The following is a 23,260-nucleotide window of genomic DNA, read 5'->3' on the forward strand; positions in this document are numbered from 1 at the left end:
TTAGGTCACCAAGGTCGTCGTCAATCACGCTGTATCCGAGATTTCTGTCCTTGTTTCGTCTGACTCAAGTTGCAACGAGACATACGACTGCTCTGCAAGGGCAGGCCAATTCGCCCAGAGTTAATGAAACCGGTTAGCAGCTGTAGACAGGCCTGCATGGAATGGTAAATTCATGGTTGGTGACGTTGTGGACAATTTTCACACAAAGAACAGGTCAATGAGGAGCGGAGGCACGGTAAACCGAGGCTCATAATTCAACGAAGCATGTTCCTTCACATGCTCTTTTATTTGCCATGGCTAGCCATGTTGGGTTAAGACATCCGGATAATCTTTTATTTTATCCATATAAACATTGTATAATGATTTAAATAAAAGCTTGATGAGATTGTCTAGAAAAAAAGACACACACGTGCAGCACTCTCACTGACTCACGTACCCTTGAGCAATGCAATAGCATCTCCTATCAGATTTGTACTTTTTTTGCGGGAAAAAGAGTACAAATGTACAGGTAAAAAGAAGTACTGAAATGTGTAAATTATCATAGGCAGCAGATTTAACCCTAGTGACTAGAATGTCTAAAATCGATTTGAATAATGCATGGAACATGGACCAGGCAAGAGCAGCATCGAAAAACTTGACTCTTTAGAGCAAGTACAATAACAAATTTATAGCCTATTTAGATTCTATGAGAGCATGATTAATAATATAATCAATAATCGGCTACAAGGAGTTGTCATGCCATTTACAGCCAACCTAATAGCCGGCATGCACTATAGTAAATTTTAAATATGTACTAGTACTTTATTAGTAGTTGGCTCATCTTACAATCTTACGAAACGTTTTGGGGCTCATGTTGCAGCTGGCTACTAATCAATAGTCTGCTTCTCTTCTCTTTCATCTTCTCTTTCTTCCACCTAAACAAAAATATAATATTCAAATCATTCTAATCCGTTTATGTCATTTTATTGTATTTGCTCTGAACAGCCTTATAGCTAGCCGCCGGCTGTATTATTAAGGGTTAGTTATTTTGTTGCCTTCTAGAATAAGCTGGAATAAGCTATCCCTACTCAGCTTATTCTAGAAAACCAATCAAATTTACTTTTTAGAAGGGAATCGTTTCCATACGACGCGCAGGCCGAACCGACGCGCCGGTCGCTTCCTTGCGCGCACGGGTTCATGCAATATTTTTCGCACGTGCGCGCTTCGCTGGTCAGTGGATGCAACATTTTTCGTTGAAATTTGTTGCAACCAGCGTCATATTTGTTGCATGTGTTTTTTACTACATTTGTCTAGTAAAAAAGTTGCATATACGTTTGGTTGCAACTCCAGTTCGTCGGATTTTTCGTTACAATCGATGTTTGTTATTTTTGCTACAACAGTGTTAATTTTTGCTACAACCGGTATTATTTTTTGCTGCAATCATTCACTAAAAAAGTTGCATACACGTTCACGTAGATATTTGTTACAACTGACGTTTGACTTTTGCTATCACGCACCATCAGATTCGTTTTTTTGCTACGATCACGTAGATATTTTTTTTGCTACAAATTTTGTTTTTTGTTGCAGTCGTTGAAAAAATTACTGCATCGCGACGAATTTTGCTGCATCGGAAGAAAAAATGTTGCATTGATATCCAACGGTGCGGACGCGCGGGGGTTGGTGGATCGTGCGGCCGGCGCGCTGGCGCAGAGCACTGCCTTTTTTATAAGTCTATTAATTAAGACGTGACTAGTAAGCATTTAAAAATATATTTTTGATTGGATTTTTAAAATAAACTAGATAGAAGGTAACTTATTCTAGAAGCTCAAAAAAAGTCATAAAAAAACTGACCCTAACCAGCCAAGGTCATCGCCAATCACGCTGTATCCGAGATTTCTGTGCTTGTTTCGTCTAACTCAAGTTGCAACCATACACTACTGCTCTGCAAACGCATGCCACCGAATGAAACCGGTTAGGGTAAAATTGTCACATTGATGATTTTAATGACATGTTGCATAATAAAAGAAGAGAAATAATGAAACCGTATGAACCTGAAGCAACGGTTCATGCACAAGCTCCGAGGCAAACATGTTATTTTTTTACTATTTAGTAAACTCATTTAGTTATTTTACATACGATTAACATACACTTTATTGAAGAGCTTGTATGATGTACTGTTGGTTGTTAACGTGGACACTTATACCAACGATTGAATATATGAACTGTTGAAGATGCTCTTAGCAGCTGTAGACAGGCCTGCATGGAATGGTAAATGCATGGTTGGTGACGTTGTGGACAATTTCCACACAAAGAACAGGTCGACGAGGAGCGGAGACACTGTTCCCATGCAACATTCAACGGTCAACCTGGCTAGCTAGCTTGTCCCCACGCAGAGCTAGCACACCGGCACCGCGAAATCTCAAAGCTCGATCGGATCACCGACGCGCAATCAGCGAGACACCGCGAAGTCCATGGAACGCCGCCGGTCAGACGCTTGATCGCTGCCCGGTCCAAATTTGCGTGCGTCGCAACGTGCGCCGCCCACGAAACGCGGCTTGCACATACGTCGTTGCCAAGCTATTGCCTTCGTACGTACGTGGTCGTCCGGGACGACCTATAAATATGTCATCCGTAACCCAGCCGGAGGAAACAACGCACCACTCGAAGCAGCCATCTCTCTAGACTCTAGTGTGCTACTGCGAAAGGAAGATGGCGACTAAGCTAAAGCTCGCGGCGCTCGTTGTCTTGGCCGCGTTCCTCGCCGGACCGGCGGCGTCCGAGGCCGCCAGCATTTGCTTCAACGGCTGGCTGAGGCTACCCACCTACAACCCGCAGCTCTGTCGCTCCAGCCCGACCGTTCGGACGCGGCAGAGGGTACCTGCTCCCTCGGGGTCCGGGCTCACCTCCGGCTATTACAACACCAGGTGCCCTAGCGCGGAGCAGATCGTCACGGACGCCGTGAAGAAGGCCGTGGATGCCAACCCTGGCATTGGTGCCGGGCTCATCCGTCTCTTCTTCCACGACTGCTTCGTTCGGGTACACACACAGCTCCTCGATTCTATAGCTTATATTCTACCATATTCATTATATGTGGAACAACATGTTCATTATGTGGAACAACATGTTAATATTATTTAGGGGTGCGATGCTTCGGTCCTCCTCAACACGACCAACTCCAAGAACAGCGACACGGAGAGGGAGGGCCCTCCGAACAAGGACAGCCTGCGAGGGTTCGAGGTGATCGACGAGGCCAAAGCGGCGATCGAGGCCGCCTGCCCCAGCACAGTCTCATGCGCCGACATCGTGGCCTTCGCCGCCCGCGACGCGTCCTACTTCCTCAGCGACCGCAGGATCAACATCCAGATGCCGGGCGGCCGCTACGACGGCCGCGAGTCCTTTGCCAACGAGACCGACCAGCTGCCCGGGCCCTTCTCCAACCTCACGGCGCTCCAAGAAAGTTTCGGGGCCAAGGGACTCACCTCTGACGAGATGGTCGTGCTCTCCGGCGCGCACACAATCGGCCGCGCCCGCTGTATGTTTTTCTCCAGCCGCTTCCCTGAGATGGACCCGGCATTTGCCGCCAAGCTCAGGGCACAGTGCAACGGCAATGACAACACCAACGTGAACCAAGACGATGTGACCCCCGACGTTCTGGATAAGCAGTACTATCAGAATGTGATTGACAAGAAAGTGTTGTTCACCTCGGACGCCGTGCTCAACTCGACTGAAACGATAACGCAGGTGACAGAAAACGCGAACGTGGCCGGGGCGTGGGAGAGGAAGTTCGAGAGTGCCATGGAGAATATGGGCAAAATCGGGGTCAAGACCATGGGAGACCAGCAAGGCGCAGAGATCAGGAAGGTATGCTGGAGAGTCAACAACTAATGCTGGTCAGTACTCAGTAGTAATGCGTGGTAGTTGGCCGGCTCCATGTCTTATCCCCCGATGGAGATCTAACTTCGCATAGCTAGTGCCGTACGTTGTTGGTTTTCTCATACTAAAATTATGTATGCGTGTGTGTGTCAGTGTGTGTTTGTTTCCGTGTATTAATAAACAAGTAACTGTGTGTATTTACGTACGACTATTTTTCTGGTTGTTTCTATCGATTAAAAACTTGACACTGAATAGTGGAGTCCTGAGCTAAGCCTTGACGGGGAATCTGAAAAATGCTGATGACTCCATGCACACACCACGGATGTCCCTTCACACTATATCTTCCGTCCACATTGAGCTTAATCATCAGTACACGGCGGACTCTATCAGGGTGCCAAAGAGGGCGCCACATTGGCGTGCATCTAAAGAATGGAACTTATAATCTCACGGTCCGTCAGGAAACGCATTGCAAATCCATGGATTAATACCGTGTTGTGAAAGATAGCTTCATGGATAACCTTCTTCCTAGAGCTCCAAATTGCCCAAAGAATGACCAATAATTAGGTAAAATCCTCATGTGAGGTTGTTTCTAGATAGGACCTGAGCATGGGCAGCCTGACTCGATGACTCGGCCCAAGCCCGACCTGAAAAGCCCATGCCGGGTCGGGCTTGGCTTGGGCCATGTTTTGCAACTTAAAAAGCAGCATTCGGGTCAGGGTCGAGCAGGAAAACAAAGTGTATGTCGGGCTTGAGAAAAAAAGGTTCTGCTTTTACAAGATTACCGTGAGACCCGTCCCGTTCCAGGGTTTTCTCGGGTTTATTTTCAGCTTATGAAGCAGCCATCCTTGACTTTTAGGCACCTATTCATGTAAATGTGTCGTGTGAGCGACTCATCGACGATTAGAGCCCGTACACACCTGCATGGTGTAGTCCAACAAAGAGTGGGCCTATGTGTCTTCCTCTCCCATGTGCTGGAAGTCGCCATATGTTGAAGATGAAACTTCGCTCTAGAAGCCTCATCAGCCCTTTGGACGAGGTTCCATGCGGATACGCTGACCTTGGACAGCACATTCTCCTTCCATAGTTTCATCCACTCTTTGTGTGATCTATTGGAGCTTATGCTCGGGCATTTCCATGAGCCTTTTCGTGGTAACAAGCACCATGTACATCGATCTGATGGAGAAGACAATAAGTTCAGACACCAGTGGGTTTGCTGACAAAGCCATCACCGGAGTCAAACACTCCGTCCTAGGACCTAATTATCTTGACACACTCTCATGGTTTGTCCACTGCCAAATTCTACAGACTAGTCCTAATTTCATAATATCCTCGCCCTCCACTAGTAACCTCCATACCTTAGACGGGAGGAGCCCAAAGTCACTTGCATAATATTAGTGTGCAAAGAAAACAGATGTTAGGATCCTTGCACTAAGTATCTCTAGTGCTTGAAAAGTTCTCCACACTTGTCAAGCTAACCGAGCCAAATAAAATATTCAATGTCTTTGAACACATACCTCACATATATTTTGGCATTGTAAGTGTGTCCTAAGACATCCAATGAGTATATCACTTGACATGCTCGCTCCCCCACAAAAACTTCTAATGAGTCAATTTATCTTTTCACACATACCCCTAGACAATTTAAAAACAACCAATTGAATACATGGGAATGGCTTGGGTGTTGGATACAGGCCTGACTCGACAAGTAATTTTCGTTGAGACGATCTGATACGCTGCAGCCACAAAGAGCAAACTAAGCACACAAGCTAGCAGCTGGATGGATTTTCTCTAGACACCACACGTGAACAGAGACACGGCGAGTTGATGGCTAAACCAGGTGCATGTCGCACCTGTTGGTTTGTATTGCTTTGATTTGTAATACAAAGTACAGGGGTATAGCTGCGTATATATAGTAGCTAGGACCGATCCACTCTAGCCTACTCGGATAGAAGTTTCAATCCTACTACTAATAGGTGTCTGCTCCGTATACAAACCGGATACGGCGACGTACTACGCTGGGTTTAGTTCCAACAATCACCCCCCTAAACACGACGTCGTTACTTTACAACTTCGACGTCGTTCCTTCTTTGCGTCTTTAGAATCTTGTCTCGATCCAAAGCCTTGGTCAGCAAATCTGCCAGCTGATCATCGGTGCACCCGTAGTTGACCATCGTCTTCTCTTCTTCTACGTAATTCTTCATGTAGTGATACATCGTATCAATGTGCTTGTTCCTGTCACGCCGCACTAGATCCTCGCGTAAAATAAATATTGATTCGCTGTCAACATTGAGCACCACTTGTTCCGGATCTCGATCCATGAGATCACCATGTAGCCTTCCTAGCCACACACCTTGAGATTCTACTTCACTTGAATTTGATGTCAACACTTTCTGCTTTCATGATAGCCATCTTACTACGCTTTCATCAAGGAAATATGCCACGTCCGAGGTACTCTTACGGCCGTCAGCAATTCCTTCCTTGTCACTATCACTGTACCCGAGTAGTTTCACCATCACCTTCTTGCTCAACTGAAGACGAGGTTCCATCTAAGCCTTGATTGGATTGCAATCTTTCATGCCACAATTTTCAAGTACCTTCCTTGTGTATGCCTCCTAGCATAGTGTGATCCCTTTCGGATTTTGATGTACCTCTGGCCCGAGGAAGCAACTCAAAATACATAGATCATCCATCTTGAAAAGCTCCTTCATTTGTAGCTTGAACTTTGCAATCATCTCTTCATCTACTCGAGTAATCAATAGATCATCGTCATAGATGGCAACTAGTATACGATCACTTCCTTCACCTCTCTTGTACATTGTATGCTCGAGTGGGGCTTTCTCAAAACCAAGAGAAATCATAGTCTTATCAAGTTTGCTGCTCCACGCCTGAAGGGCTTGCCGTCGCCCATACAAAATTTTGTGTAGCTTCAATACCTCGTGTCCTTCTCCCTCTTTGATGAAACTCGGTGGTTGATTCACATACACATCTCCTTCATTCAAAACCGTGGATTTTACATCCATGTGATGTATCTTTCATGATTCTTGAGCCGCGAGAGCGATGAGTAATCTCATCGATTCCATCCGTGCAACGGGAACGAACACTTCTTTTAAGTCCACACCTTCATCTTGCATGTACTCTTTGGCTATTAGCTTCTCTTTGTGCTTCACACAATTTCTTTCAGCTTCTTTCTTGATCGTAAATTACCACTTGAGCTCCATGGTTTTTTCATTGTTGGGAAGATCCACAAGCTCCCATGCATTGTTGTCGTGGATTGACCCCAACTCTTCTTTCATAGAATGACGCCAACACTCCTTCATATTTGCGCCTTCAAATTTTATCGGTTCCTCGACGCTTGCTAGACACCTTTCCCCACTTCCTTTGATCTTTACCGGGTCAATGGTATGAAAAGTAAACAATAGCGTCCCTTCCTCCATTAATCTCGGAGGAATATGGGCCAAAGCGACATCCTCTCCTCCATACGACCAAGATGTTGGCGCATCTCCGAGTAAAGCGCCTCCACAACGCGTGGCTTCTTCATGCAATGAACGACCATGAAGTGCTAGCGTTGCTGAATCTCCACGCGCACCATCGCATGTGTCTCCTGCCCTCCAAGATGTGCAACCAGATGCATCACGTGTGCATGGGCTGCACCCCACTAGCACGTCCCTTGCTGCTAAGCAATAGCTGCCTTCAGGCCTTCCATGCATGGCACATTGGCCACAACCTCCACTACAACCTGCTAACACATCCGCTGAAGTACTTGCACATGTGGCCGCTCTTGCTGCATGAGCGTCCAATTTTACACAAGCATCAACACCTTCCATGTTCGTCTTTGCACCGGCCTGAACAACAGTCGTAGCACCTATGTCCGTTATTTCTTCATGAACTTTTGACATCACGTCTTCGTCTGTTACTGGACAGCGTAACATGCCTGGTGCGCACGTCCCTACTTTTGCATCAGCATACTTTGATTCGTGGTTTTCAAGCGCCACGTATGCCGAAGTAACGTCCGTGTCCATAGCATCGACACAAATTTCAGAATTATGTCTCACGTCAGTAGCTTCGACGCGAGTTTTGGAATCACCCCTCATGAATGTAACAAGGCCGCTTCTCCACAGCCGAGCACATGCAATGAGCGCTTCCTTCGCTCCAGCAAAGTTGGCACTTACACCCATAGCATTGATGTAAGTTTTGGAATCACCTCCGGCATCCGTAGCATCGATACGGTTTTCCGAACCATGATCTTGAGAGCAAAATCTTCCTTCACGCAGTGCGACAATTTCTTTAGCCGACACTTGAAGAACTGGATCCTCCTCGTCCACGAGTTCACACATCAACATCATGTCACCTTCATCTCCTTGCTGGGCCATGAGCGCCTTCTCCTTTGGGGGATTCTTGCACTCCGACTTGAAGTGCCCCATGATGCCACAATTGTGACACTTGATCTTGCACTTGTCGAACATCTTCTTCTTCTTGGGAACGCCATCGCTGGCGTTTTTCTGACTTTGTTCGTTTGGCGCATGATCTTGGCGAGCGTAACTGCTAGAGCCCTCACCTTATCTCCTTGAGTCCAGCGCCTGCCACTGAGCCCGCGTGAGCATGACATGCTCATCGTTCCTCCCATCCCCGAGACTGTAGCGCATACGCTCATTGTGAGCCTTATAGCGTCCGACAAGATCATCAATAGAGAGGGTCGCGAGATCGACGCACCGCTCGATCGCCGTGGTAATTTGCAGGTACCGGGGAGGAGACGCGCGCAAGAACCGACGGACAACCGAGGCCTCCGTGAGGTTTTCTCCAAGTGTGCGGATCCGATTGACGAGAGTAGCAACCCGTGAAGCGAACGCGTCCACAGATTCATTGTCGCCCATGACCGAAGTCTCATAGTTCCTTAAGAGCGTTTGGAGATTGGCTTGCTTGACGCGGTTGTGTCCGTCGAACATGAGCTTCAAGGTATCCCACACCTCCTTCGCTGTTTCCTTGGCGATCACGTGTTGAAGGACATCCATCAGCATCACCGAATAAATCACCGACGCCGCCTGCCGATCCTTCCGGTGCTCAGCTCCCTCCTTCTTGAAAGCGTCGCCTCCTGGATCGACTGCATCCCACAACACGTTGGCGCGGAGACCACACTCCATCAGGGCCTTCCAGACCCCGAAGTTCTCACGATCAAATCGTGGGTACGATGACCTCGCCGGAGCAGCAAATACATTAGACGCACCGGTGTACTATGTCGGCTGCTTGTCCTTCTCGTCGTCCGACATGATCTCCCATTACTAGAAGATCAACCTTGCTCTAGATACCAATTGTTGGATACAGGCCTGACTTGATGAGTACTTTCCGTTGAGACGATCTGATACACTGCAGCCACAAAGAGCAAACTAAGCACACAAGCTAGCAGCTGGATGGATTTTCTCTAGACACCACACGTGAACAGAGACACGGCGAGTTGATGGCTAAACCAGGTACGTGTCGCACCTCTTGGTTTGTATTGCTTTGATTTGTAATACAAAGTACATGGGTATAGCTGCGTATATATAGTAGCTAGGACCGATCCACTCTAGCCTACTCGGATAGAAGTTTCAATCCTACTACTAATAGGTGACTGCTCTGTATACAAACCAGATACGGCGACATACTACGTCGGGTTTAATGCCAATATTGGGCTATGGATTTAATACGCACATCTCCCCCCAACCGAAAGGATATGTTCAATCCATCCTTGAATTTTATCCCACACCCTGTCTTTTAAATACATTTATCCCCCCCCCCAACTTTGTAGGCAACCCCAAATAACGATCGTTCAGGGATTTAGATGGTACCCCTTGTTGGGGAAAGCAATTTGAAAACAACCAATTAAATACATGGGATGGCTTGGGCTATGGATTTAATACACACATCTCCCCGCAACCGAAAGGATATGTTCAATCCATCCTTGAATTTTATTCCACACCCTGTCTTTTAAATACCTAATGTGCCATTTTTATCCCTTCCCACCTTTGTAGGCAACGCCAAATAACGACCGTCCAGGGATTTAGATGGTACCCCTTCTTGGGGCACCCCTTGTTGAAATGCATTGATTTTTTTGGCAAGATTTACCCTCTTGCATGATGCCTCACAATAAATATCAATTACCACTTTAATATCTTGTGGTCCTTATGTACTTTCCCTTACAAATAGTAAGCGGTTGTCCGCAAATAAGAGATCATTGACTCGGGGTGCCACTACGATGCCCAATGAGTTTTCACAAATTCCCCTGCTCCTCAATAGGCAAGACATACTGAAAGTGCATCTAATCCCCATGTGGTTTTACGTAATTAATCACAACATATACGCCATTGAACTAATGTGTACTCAGAATACATTTTAGGAAACTTCAATGTAGGTACAACAATTGGAAGTGAATGTGGACCCCTCAAAATGCTAAAGACATACATTTTCAAAACTACAAGACTCTACATTTTCATTTAAGTGATCCAAGATCACATTTAGTGCATAGGAAAGACAATACCATTAAAAGAGATGAAATTTTGATGATGGTCTAACTACTCAAATGCTTAGAGATATTGCTCCGAAATTCTCAGCCACACTCTCATATTCCACTATGTCCAAAATCCTAAAGTCCACCTCGGTCCGAGTGAAACACATAGACCCATGATCATTGAGATACACTTGACATAACCATTGCCTAAACCCTAGCATCTCAGCCTCACCAAAGAGCACTTGCCAACATTTCGTTACCAATTGAAATTGACTTAAAATTTTCGATCGGTTTCAACTGGGAATGCCGAAGTGTGGAAAGTGCTTAGGTCGTATTGACTCGGTCTCATCGTGAATCCTAACGTTCAAACCTTTTGGACAGGCCGGTCTCACCAAATGGTTTCACCTGATCTCACGAAAATGTGCATAAAGGTGTGTAACTGTTGGATTTTTTTATGTTGCCTATATATACCCCCAACCATTCCACCAACTCCAGAGAGCAACCAGAGCAAATCATACACTTCCAATCACTAGTAGAAAACAGGGCTATGGTTCGGCCCTGGCCAGCCCATCAGTCCCGGTTCTTCAAGAACGGGGACCAATGGGGGGTATTAGACCTAGTTCGTGAGCCCAGGGGGCCGGCCGGGGCCTCGTGGGCATTGGTCCCGGTTCGTGTAGAACCATTTGTCCCGTTTCGAGCCACGAACCGGGACCAATGGTCCTCGCTGCTGGCCCACAACCATTGGTCCCGGTTCGTGGCATGAACCGGGACAGAAGGGGTGGCTTTAGTCCCGGTTCATGCCACGAACCGAGACAAATAACTTGCCTATATATACCCACCGCCGCGGTAGAGCACTCCACAGTGCTCTATTTTTTCAATCCGGCGAGGTTTCTAGTTCACCTCCTATGCACATGAGGTGTTCGATGAAATGCCCGAGCGACACTAGTTAAGCTTTCTCCTCTCGAAGCTCGACCTAGGAGCTCCATTTTTTTCGAGATTTGTCTAGATTTAGGGGTCCACCACGCCCTGTCCCCGTTTTCACTGCCGTTGATCGCCCGCGCCGATCTCGTCGCCGGCACCACCGTGGTGAGCCTCTTGTTCTTATCTACTTTATGATACTTGTCTGATTTTCTTACTTTAGACACTACTGGAAAACAGTTTTTTTCCATCTGCCTAGTCTTTGCCGTCTGCTAGCTGATGGCAAAGAGTGTATTTGCCGTCAGCTTCAGCAAAACAGACGGCAAAGCACATGCTCATGGCATAAAGCCTTTTTGCCATCTGTCACATCTTTGCCGTCTGCTAGCGGACGACAAAGAGTCTAGAGGCAGACGGCAAAGATATAGATAGGCCCACCTGACCGCGGGGTGGCTAGGTCAAATTGGAGTCGGACCTTTGCCATCTGCTAGCGGACGACAAAGAGTCCGGAGGCAGATGACAAAGAGTCTAGACTCTTTGCCGTCCGTCGGCAGACAACAATGCTCTAACCCCGTTAACGGCTCCTTCCCCCCCACCCCGCCCCTCTCTCTCTCTTTGTAACGGTCACCCCGCGCGCCCCTTTCTCTCTCTCCCCACCTCGCGCGCCCCTCTCTCTGTAACGGCCGCCCCCGCCCCCGTCGCGCCGCCGCCCTTGTCGCCCCCGTCGCGGCCTGTCGCCCCCACTGCCGCCCCTCTCTCTATCTCCCCACCTTGCCCCCGCTACCGCTGCCACCACCGTTGCGCCGCTGCCCCTGTCGCCTCCACAACCGCCCCGCCGCCACCACTGCCCCCCGCCGCCGCACTGCCCCCGGCGACGCCCCACTGCCCCGTCGCACCCGTCCTCCTCGCAGCCCCGACGCCCCAGCCGCCCCCGCCGGTGAGTCCCCCCATTTTTTTGTTTTTCCTTATTTTTATTTATGTTAAATTAGTTAGGTTAGTTTTTTATTTTATTAGGTTAGTTAGGCTAGTTAGTTAGGTTGTTAAATTAGTTTAGTTTGGGTTCAGTTTTAGTTTAGGTTTAGTTAGGTTAGTTTCCTGTTTAGTAAAGGAGAAAAGGAGAAGAAGAAGAAGGAGAAAGGAGAAGAAGAAGGAGAAAGGATGAGAAGAATAAGGAGAAAGGAGAATAAAAAAATAAGAAGAAGAAGGAAAAGAAGAAGGGGAGAATTGATTATCACCCCCCCTGTTCGTGCGCCACCACAACATAAGCCCCCCTGTTTGCCTGGCTCCCTTTTAACCCCCGCAATTTTCACCATGCTGTAGCTGATGCCCCCCTTTGCAATGTTTAACAGATTTGTCAATGGATAAATAACAAATGGGTACATCAATAGACAAAACTAGTTCACAGTTCACTTAATTTCTTCTTCTTTGGAGTCATCTTCTTCTTCTTCCCTTTTGCTGGAGACTTTGTTGGTGTAGCAGCAGCAAAAGTAGTTCATGGCAGCACAAACGAGTTCACAGTTCACTTAATTTCTTACTTCTTTGGAGTCATCTTCTTCTTCTTTCCTTTTGTTGGAGACTTTGTTGGTGTGGCAGCAATGGGACGGCTAGGGAAGGGAAGAGGCTTGCCTTACCTTGGAGCAGCAATGGAGATGGGGCGGCTGGGGCAGCTGCGGCGGAGGCGAGGTGGAGCAGCGCTTGGGGCGGCTAGGTCAGGGAGGGGAACGAGCAGGGAACGGGAGCAGCGTCTGCCCAACTCATGTGACTTATACTAGATGAGGGAGGGCAGTTTTGTCACTTCAGAAAATAATTAGACTAGTCGGTGCTATTATTTACTTAATGTAGAGCTAATCAACTCAAAGGGGGCCATTAGCAACATCGTTAGCACAACTGGGGGGGTTAAAAGGGAGCCAGGCAAACAGGGGGGCTTATGTTGTGGTGGCGCATGAACAGGGAGGGTTAAAAGGAAAAGGAAGGGAAGGAGAAGAAAGAAGAAGAAGAAGACGGAAAAGGAAGGGAAGGAGAAGAAGAAGAAGAATAAGAAGAAGGAAAAGAAGGAAAAGGAAGGGAAGGAGAAGAAATAAGAAGGAGAAGAAGAAGAAGGAGAAAGAAGAAGAAGAAGAAGGAGAAAGGAGAAGAAAAAAAATAAGAAGAAGAAGGAAAAGGAAGGGAAGGAGAAGAAATAAGAAGAAGAAGAAGAAGAAAAATAGGAGAGGAAGAGAAGAATAAGATGAAAAAAGAAAATAATAATAATAATAATAATAATAATAATAATAATAATAATAAGAAGAAGAAGAAGAATAAGAAGAGAAGAAGAAAACAAGAAGAAGGAGAAGAAGAATAAGAGGAAAAAAGAAAAAAGAAAATAAGAATAATAAGAAGAAGAAGAATAAGAATGAGAAGAAGAAGAAGAAGAAGAAGAAGAAGAAGACAAGAAGAAAAGAAGAAGAAGGAGAAGAAGAATAAGAGGAAAAAAGAAAAAAGAAAATAATAATAATAATAATAATAATAATAATAATAATAATAATAAGAAGAAGAAGAAGAGAAGAAAAGAAGAAGAAGGAGAAGAAGAATAAGAGGAAAAAAGAAAAAAGAAAATAAGAGTTAGGTCACATATTTTTTGATTATCTTATAAAACATCATATTTGTGTTGATCGGGTGAATTTCAATGTGCAGTTGTTCGACGACCTCCACATGCGTTGGACGAGCTCCGCCCCTACGTTTGTTGGTGAGCACAGATGACTTCTCCTCCTACCCCCTTAATTTGCTGTGTCTCGGTCTTCGTGCCGATGAAACTTGCTATCTATATATAGGTTTCTTCAATCATGAGTATGCGTGACTAGTATGCGTCTCCCGTTCGAAAGGGCGACATCTATAAATATGCATGTCTTTGCATATTTTTAACCGCCATCCTTTCGAATTGTCCAACATTATCCATGGACAGCCCGAGTATGTGTAGATTGGGTTCGTTTTCCCGTATGCTGTGCTCTGGATCAGATGCGGAATTTTGTCAGTGCCTCCCTGTTGTTCTCCGGATGCACATCCTCTCTGTTTATTGCGGAGACGTGTATCAGGAGAACAGCGGGGAGGTGCTGCTGAAATTTTGCGTTGGATCCGGAGCAGAGCATGGGAAAACAAACCCAATCTACACATACTCGGGTGGGATTAGGACCTATCTTTACCTATTAGCGTGTAGGTTGCCTGGACGTAATAAAAATGGCAAACCTGATTAACCGATGAATATAAATGCTAAATTATATATAAATATATTTCTTCTGTCTTTAGTAGCTACGCAAGATGAGTGATCGTGCGTGGATGTATACCGGTCACCCTAGTCAGAAAGATATGACGAAAGAATGCTTTGTAAAAACAAAGGAATTTGTGAAAGCCGCATTCGCAAATGGCCAGGAAAGAAACTATTGCCCCTGTCATGGATGCGACAACTATAAAAAGACGACAGAGGCTGTAATGATTAAACACCTGCACAGGAGGGATTTTAAGCCTAATTATACGATGTGGACATTTCATGGTGAGTCTATACAACGCACAAGAGCTGAGCTGGTCCGTCGTCGCACGGACGAGCATGGTACCGGGATTGAAGACATGGTGCAAGACTTTGATGATGCTCGGGATTCGGAAGATGAGATGGAGGAATCTGCAAAGGCCTTTTATGAAATGTTGGAGTCTTCAAAACGTCCTCTCCATGAGCACACTGAGCTCTATCAGCTGGATGCAATTCCACAAGTAATGGCTCTGAAGGCTCAGTTCAACTTGGGAAGAGAATGCTACGACGCGATGATGGCACTATTTGGACGTTTCCTACCCAAAGGCCATGTCATGCCTGCAAACCTGTACCAGTCGGACAAAATACTTCGTGTACTTAAGATGCCCTATGAGAAGATAGATGCATGTGAGAAAGGATGTGTCTTATTTAGGAAGGAGTATGCACACTTGGACTATTGTCCCAATTGCGAGTCTTGCAGGTATCTTGTGGTAGACAACGGTATGGGTGAGAAGAGGCATACCAAAATCGCAGTTAGTGTTCTTAGGTATATGCCAATCGTACCAAGACTTCAACGTCTTTTCATGGTCTAAGATACAGCCAGACAGATGACATGGCAAAATTGGGCAAAAGAACCGAACTAGATGCGGATGGGAATAAGATGATGGTACACACATCGGATGGGGAAGCGTGGAAACATTTCGATGGATTGCATCAGGATAAAGTGGCAGATCCAAGGAATCCTCGAGTCTGCGCCGCCACGGACGGCAACCCAATACAATTGTTGGCCTGTATTTGTCATTCCACTCAATCTCCCCCCCGGCAGATTATGCAAAGAAAGAACATATTTCTTACGTTGATAATTCTAGGGCCCAATTATCCGGGGAAGAATATGAATGTGTACCTGCAACCGCTTAAGGATGAATTGGAAGAAGCTTGGGAAAATGGGGTCAAGACATACGATGCCGCTAGAAAAGAAAACTTCAAAATGCATGTGTGGTACATGTACTCTATGCATGACTTGCCAGCGTATGCGCTATTCTCTGGATGGTGTGTGCATGGAAGGTTCCCGTGCCCCCAATGCAAGGCAGCTCTTCAGTTTCATTGGTTGCAGGAGGGTCGGAAGTATTCTTGCTTTGACTTGCATAGACAGTTCCTAGATCGTGACCCTCAGTTCAGAAAAGACAAGAAGAACTTTACCAAAGCTAAAGTTGTCAAAAACTTGGCACCACCTGCGTTGACATGCCAACAGATCCCGGATCAGTTAAACGCCCTCGAGCCTGATCCAGAGCGTCTAGGGTATTTCAAGGGGTATAATTCAAAACACGCCTGGACTCACAAGCCATGGTTCTGGGATCTGCCTTACTTCAAAGACCTCCTTCTTCCACACAATATCGACATGATGCACACTGAAAAGAATATCGGAGAGGCTATTTTTGGTACATTGTTCAACATAGATGGGAATACAAAGGATAATATTAAGGCTAGAGTCGATCAAGAGACACTATGTCATAGACCATTACAAAACATGCGAGAAGGCAAAGGAAAGCAGAAGTGGTCGAAGCCAAAGGCCTGGTTCAATCTTGGAAGGCCAGCTATGAGGGAAATTATCTTGTGGGTCAAAATGCACTTGATGTTCCCCGATGGGTATGCAGCGAATCTAAAGAGGGGAGCGAGTCTTGAAAAATTAAAAATCTTTGGTCTCAAGAGTCATGATTGGCACATATGGCTAGAGTGGGTAATGCCGGTGATGTTACGTGGCTTTATTCCTGAGGATGAATGGCTAGTACTGGCGGAGCTGAGCTATTTCTTCTGTGTTCTTTGTGCGAAAGAATTGTCGCGTGGCGTGGTAGAAGACATGGAGGAGTTTGCACCGGAGTTGTTGTGCAAGTTAGAGAAGATTTTTCCACCGGGCTTCTTTAATCCAATGCAGCATTTGATTTTTACATCTACCTACCGAGGAAAGATTGGGTGGGCCCATGCAAGATCGTTGGTGCTATGCAACTAAGAGGATGCAGAAGACCCTCCGAGCTAAATGTAAAAATAAGCATAGAATGGAAGCATCGATGGCTGAGGCATTCATTACTGAGGAGGCGGCAAACTTTGTGACAACACACTACGAAGCAAAAATCATCATTTGCATAATCCGAAGCCTCGGCACAATGATGCACACCCTAAAAAAGGTGGGTCCAACCTCAGCCTATTCAAAGGGAAGCTCGCACCAGCCAGTGCTTCGAAACCAATAATGTTGGATGTCGAAGAATGGCGGAACATTTCGTTGTATATCTTCAACAACCTAACAGAAGTGCGGCCGTACATCGAGTGAGTTCTCGGTACATTTTCCTGTAACTTCTAATTCATTTGAACTGCTCTTATTCCCGGATATTTCAAACAACCGTTACGTCGTCAAATTCTCGGATGGAGCGGTGATGGAAAATGATTCCGTCGAAGAGTATGAGCTTCTGTCAAAGACAGGAGGCGGCTATCCCGGTTTCATCTCTTGGTTCAAACAAACAGTAATTATCAATAATGGACCATTTCATTCTTGGTCTAACTTGCGGCTAATGCAACAACCGTTTCATATTAAACTTGTAGGCTAATTCAGAGTCTATGGACGCCGAATTGAGACAAGTCGCTAATGGTTTTGACTATAAGGTCCGTTCATTTGAGAAATACAACATCAACGAGTATCTCTTTCGTACCTTTGGCAAAGAGCTATCTATGCCCGACCGGAAATCTACAAATTGTGGTGTCTCTGCTATCGACGAAGGTGTTATCGAGTATTATGGAAGAGTTGAAGCAATTTATGAACTTCAATTCTATGGTGAAAACACACCGAACGTCGTAGTATTCAAATGTTATTGGTTCCAGCCGAAAAAGACTAGAAGGACTCATGAACATATAGGACTAGTCGAAATCAATCTAAACACCCATTTAGATGTTCCCGATGTCTATATTACGGCTCAACAGGCGACCCAAGTTTTCTATCTACCATGGGCATGCCAAACGGATAAGAATCTGGAAGGTTGGTATGTTGTTTATGAAGTGCCGCCACATGTCAGACCACCTCTCCCAAATGAATAGGATTATGAACCTCACATTAACCCAGACACATATGATGGAGAATTCTTCCAAGAAACACGAGAAATGTTTTAAGAACCGCCGTGCTTCACCCAAGAACATGGAAGTAGACAGCGACAATGAATCCGACTCCAGCCCTAAGCTGGAACCAGAAGACCTGGAACTCGTAGAGGTTACTGATGTGGATGACCTGTCAATGTTTCAATGATTAAAGGAAGGCCTTTCACAACTTCACGCCGTTGAACCCGACGAGCACGTCATTCATGAAGACATGCGTGATAGTGATGATGATTATGCATTTATTGATGATGATTATTAGTTTGTAAGATTCACAACTTAAATTATATATATATTAATATTTATTATTCATGTACATATTATTAATGTCAGTTATTCAATTTTTTTATGTTGTACTAATTTCTTTTAATCTTTATCATGGAGGTCACCAGGTGTGGAAAGATGGTGGGCGCTAGTCTAGAGCGCTCGACGGGTTCTTCCCAGGCGCCCCGCACGAGGGGTGGTACTTCCCTTCCACCCCTATCTCTCCATAGAGCATTGGCAGACAGTCTGTCGACACCACCCGTGGGTTCTTCTTCGTCGGCGGCATTGCCCACTGGGAGAGGTGCTGGTCGGGTAGGAAGAAGGGGAAGGGTATAGGGAGAGGTGGTGGCCGCTGAAGATCCAGGAGGACTGTTGAGCCGTCCTCGCCACCACCACCAGCTCATTCACCCGAGAATAGGACTAGTATGGTCGACCCGTTTGCGGAGGAGGCTATGGGGACTCCGGTCCAGGAGCCTGGTGTTGAGGGGCATTCGTCCCATGAGACTTCGGTCCAGGAGCAGCCTCGGGTCGAGATGCATTCGACCCAGGAGCAGCCGGAGGAGACTACGGTCCCGGAGGCTTCACCCGACGTGGAGAGGCCCGGATGGGAGACCTGGCCGGATCGTACCGAGTTGCCGGATTGGACCGAGGGACCGGGTGGCTCAGGGGCGGGGATGGCGGGGATGAGCTTACAGATAGTGAGAGCGATGTGCAGGTGGACGAGGCCACCGTGTACAAGCGTGGTAGTACACGTCTCCCGGTCGCCCCGGCTACCCGCGAGCAGAGGCCGGTGATTAAACCTGAAGGAGATAGGTAAGTACATTTACCCTTTTTTTAGCTTTTGCCTTCAAGTTTGTTCAAATATCTAATGCATTGACCTTATCATACTGCAGGGGATGGGTACACCCTCGTGGAGTCCGCACGCCGAACTCCGTCCTTGGTGTGCTTTGCCGGACAAATTTCCCGGGGTTTGTCACCTTGCCTGGTGAGGGTCAGGTTCCTACACTAGGATGTACCTGGGAGACCTACCAGGCTGCGCAGGCCCCGCCGGAGGAGATTATAGATAGTGTCTTGTGCCACACGAGGGCCGAGATGGTGATCAAGAGCTTTTGGGTAAATTATCCTTTTACAGAATCTAAAATTAACAATATAGCTAATTATTGTACTAATCGGTGTTTTCACGTTTGATTGCACACCTTCTATAGGTGTGAGGATGGATATGAGGAGGAGGCGGCCAGGGTTCTCGAGGCCGAGTGTAGGCGGTTACTACAGAACTTGTGCCACGAGGCTCGGCCGCAGGCTATTCGAGATTACGACGCCACGCGTGGTATTAAGAAGCAGAAGAAGGATTGCCGCGGAAAGTTTCTGAAGAAGGAGCAATACATGAAGGTAATTACCTATTTTTAAGTTCTTCTACGTAGTTTTCTTGATTTCATTCATAGGCGTAGCGCTGAAAATTCTTTCTAATAACTTACAGGTGCCCCCGAGATGGTGTGCGGATAAGATGGATTGTTGGGAGGCGTTGGTTGATGAGTGGTGCACAGGCAGCTGGCGAGCCGTCCACGAGAATGCGAAGGATCGACGTAGCCAAATGGTTGGTGTGCCACACCATCAAGGCAGCGCCAACTTACTTCAGTTGGGACGAAACTGGGTATGTGATTTGCTTCATGATTTGTGCAATTCATTCTTGATGCTAATATTTTGTTCCTCTCTTTTAGGCGCATCACAATAAGACTGAGATGCCACACTTGTACGACCTTTATGGCATGGCCCATACTGCCTCGTACAAGAAGGCGAAGGCATTCTCTCAGTCTGACCTGGATGATCCCAATAACTTCACCAACATATCATCCCACCAGAAGCTCGTGGCATACAGGGACGCGGGGAAGGCTACGAAAGGGGATGACTTTAACCCTAGCCAGGAACCTTTGGATCCAGAGCTGGTGATGATATCTGGTGGCGGGAGGCCCCATGGCTCGATAGCCATAGGAGATGGGATAATACGTTGTCCACTCACTCTTCCGGAGATCAAGGCGCGCCAGTCGAGCAGCTGTCCTGAGATAACGCGTCGTCCACGGCCAGTCGAACTTGCCATCGAGGTTAGTTGTACGGACTAAGAACACTTTCATCCATTTCATTATGTGTGTCACCATAGATCATTACTGTGGTAACGAGGAATGGTGTTTTAGGCTGCTCTTCAGAAAGAGAGAGCGGCAAACTAGGCTGCTCTTGAGAATGAGAGATTGGCAAGCCAGGCTGCTCTTCAGGCTGCTCTTGATGAGAGGGACCAAACCACGACACGATTGCTTGAGGAGGGGAGGGCCCGGAATGAGGCGGGTCAACGGGCCCTGTACGAGCTTTTTGTGGTATGTTTTTTTTTCACATTAGCCAAATCATGTGTGTAATGTCTGTTTCAATACTAACTAATACGACCCACTCTTCAGGGTCTGTGCGAGAAGAGCGGTCAAGTCCGTGTGCCGATGCCCGTCTTCTCTTTGATTGACACGGTGAGTTTCATTATAAACTAGTATTAACAATTGAGTGTCATCATGCTAACTGAGACATTGCAAAATATCTTTTCTGCAGAATAACTCCCGAGCGGCATCGCATGACCCTTCTCCAGGGCAACCGTCTCCAAACGAAGCCGCCGTGAGCAACCGTGGTGTTTCTCCTCCTTGATGACCACTACGGTAAGTTTCTCCTCCAAACTTAGCTTGTTTTCCTCTAAAATGAGATAAATAGCCTATTTAGCTCCAAGAAGACATAATTAGGTAATTTAGCTCCAACAAGAGGAGAAGAAATAGGCAAAATGAAAATAAAGAAGAAGAAGAAGAAGAGAAGAAGGAGAAGGACGAGGAGGAGGAGCAGGAGGAGGAGGCCAAGGACCTTCTAGTCCTTCTCCTCCTCCTCCTTCTCCTCCTTCTCCTCCTTCTTCTTGATTTCTTCTTCTTCTCCTCCTCCTCCTCTTTCTTCTCCTCTTTCATATTATCCTTGCTTTAATTAACCCAACAATGACATAATTAACCCATTTAGCTCCAAAATACCATAATAAACTCAAAATGGCATAAGAACCTTGGTTAGCTCATGAATATTATATAATTAGCTTGTTTTCCTCTAAAATGGGATAATTAGTCCATTTAGCTAAAAAAGACATAATTAGGTAATTTAGCTCCAACAAGAGGAGAAGAGGAGAAGAAATAGGCAAAATGAAAAGAAAGAAGAAGAAGAAGAAGAAGAAGAGAAGAAGGAGAAGGAGGAGGAGGAGGAGAAGGCCAAGGACCTTCTAGTCCTTCTCCTCCTCCTCCTTCTCCTCCTTCTTGATTTCTTCGTCTTCTCCTCGTCCTCCTCTTTCTTCTCCTCTTTCATATTATACTTGCTTTAATTTCCCCAACAATGACATAATTAGCCCATTTAGCTCCAAAAGACCATAATAAGCTCAAAATGGCATAAGAACCTTGGTTAGCTCATGAATATTATATACTTATCTTGTTTTCCTCTAAAATGCGATAATTAGCCCATTTAGCTCAAAAAAGACATAATTAGGTAATTTAGCTCCAACAAGAGGAGAAGAGAAGAAGAAATAGGCAAAATGAAAAGAAAGAAGAAGAAGAAGAAGAGAAAAAGGAGAAGGAGGAGGAGGAGGAGGAGGCCAAGGACCTTCTAGTCCTTCTCCTCCTCCTCCTTCTCGTCCTTCTCCTCCTTCTTCTTGATTTCTTCTTCTTCTCCTCCTCCTCCTCTTTCTTCTCCTCTTTCATATTATCCTTGCTTTAATTAACCCAACAATGACATAATTAGCACATTTAGCTCCAAAATACCATAATAAGCTCAAAATGGCATAAGAACCTTGGTTAGCTCATGAATATTATATACTTAGCTTGTTTTCCTCTAAAATGGGACAATTAGCCCATTTAGCTCAAAAAAGACATAATTAGGTAATTTAGTTCCAACAAGAGGAGAAGAGGAGAAGAAATAGGAAAAACGAAAAGAAAGAAGAAGAAGAAAAAGAGAAGAACGAGAAGGAGGAGGAGGAGGAGAATGCCAAGGACCTTCTAGTCCTTCTCCTCCTCCTCCTTCTCCTCCTTCTCCTCCTTCTTATTGATTTCTTCTTCTTCTCCTCCTCCTCCTCTTTTTTCTCCTCTTTCATATTATCCTTGCTTTAATTTCCCCAACAATGACATAATTAGCCCATTTAGCTCCAAAATACCATAATAAGCTCAAAATGGCATAAGAACATTGGTTAGCTCATGAATATTTATACTTAGCTTGTTTTCCTCTAAAATGGGATAATTAGCCCATTTAGCTCAAAAAAGACATAATTAAGTAATTTAGCTCCAACAAGAGGAGAAGAGGAGAAGAAATAGGAAAAATGAAAAGAAAGAAGAAGAAGAAGAAGAAGAAGAAGAAGAAGAAGAGAATGAGAAGGAGGAGGAGGAGGAGAAGGCCAAGGACCTTCTAGTCCTTCTCGTCCTCCTCCTTCTCCTCCTTCTTCTTGATTTCTTCTTGATTTCTTCTTCTTATCCTCCTACTCCTCTTTATTCTCCTCTTTCATATTATCCTTGCTTTAATTAACCCAACAATGACATAATTAACCCATTTAGCTCCAAAATACCATAATAAGCTCAAAATGGGATAAGAACCTTGGTTAGCTCATGAATATTATATACTTAGCTTGTTTTCCTCTAAAATGGGATAATTAGCCCATTTAGCTCAAAAAAGACATAATTACATAATTTAGCTCCAACAAAAGGAGAAGAGGAGAAGAAATAGGCGAAATGAAAAGAAAGAAGAAGAAGAAGAAGAAGAAAAGAAGGAGAAGGAGGAGGAGGCGGAGGAGGAGGAGGAGAAGGCCAAGGACCTTCTAGTCCTTCTCCTCCTCCTCCTTCTCCTCCTTGATCTTGATTTATTCTTATTCTCCTCGTCCTCCTCTTTCTTCTCCTCTTTCATATTATCTTTGCTTTAATTAACCCAACAATGACATAATTAGCCCATTTAGCTCCAAAATACCATAATAAGCTCAAAATGGCAAAAGAACCTTGGTTAGCTCATGAATATTATATACTTAGCTTGTTTTCCTCTAAAATGAGATAATTATCCCATTTAGCTCAAAAAAG

At 45.6% G+C, this 23,260-nt stretch overlaps 1 protein-coding gene across 1 annotated transcript; it reads left to right on the forward strand.

Moving 5' to 3' along the window:
- Positions 1–2,621: 2,621 nt before the first annotated feature.
- LOC123444520 (peroxidase 2-like) lies at positions 2,622–4,053 on the forward strand. Its single transcript, XM_045121255.1, has 2 exons — positions 2,622–3,015; positions 3,118–4,053. The coding sequence occupies exons 1-2, from the start codon at positions 2,689–2,691 to the stop codon at positions 3,862–3,864; spliced, it is 1,074 nt and encodes a 357-aa protein (XP_044977190.1). The 5' UTR covers positions 2,622–2,688; the 3' UTR covers positions 3,865–4,053.
- The last annotated feature ends 19,207 nt before the right edge of the window (positions 4,054–23,260 follow it).

This window comes from Hordeum vulgare, chromosome 3H, assembly GCF_904849725.1.
Source record: "Hordeum vulgare subsp. vulgare chromosome 3H, MorexV3_pseudomolecules_assembly, whole genome shotgun sequence".
In the NCBI taxonomy this organism is placed as follows: domain Eukaryota; kingdom Viridiplantae; phylum Streptophyta; class Magnoliopsida; order Poales; family Poaceae; genus Hordeum; species Hordeum vulgare.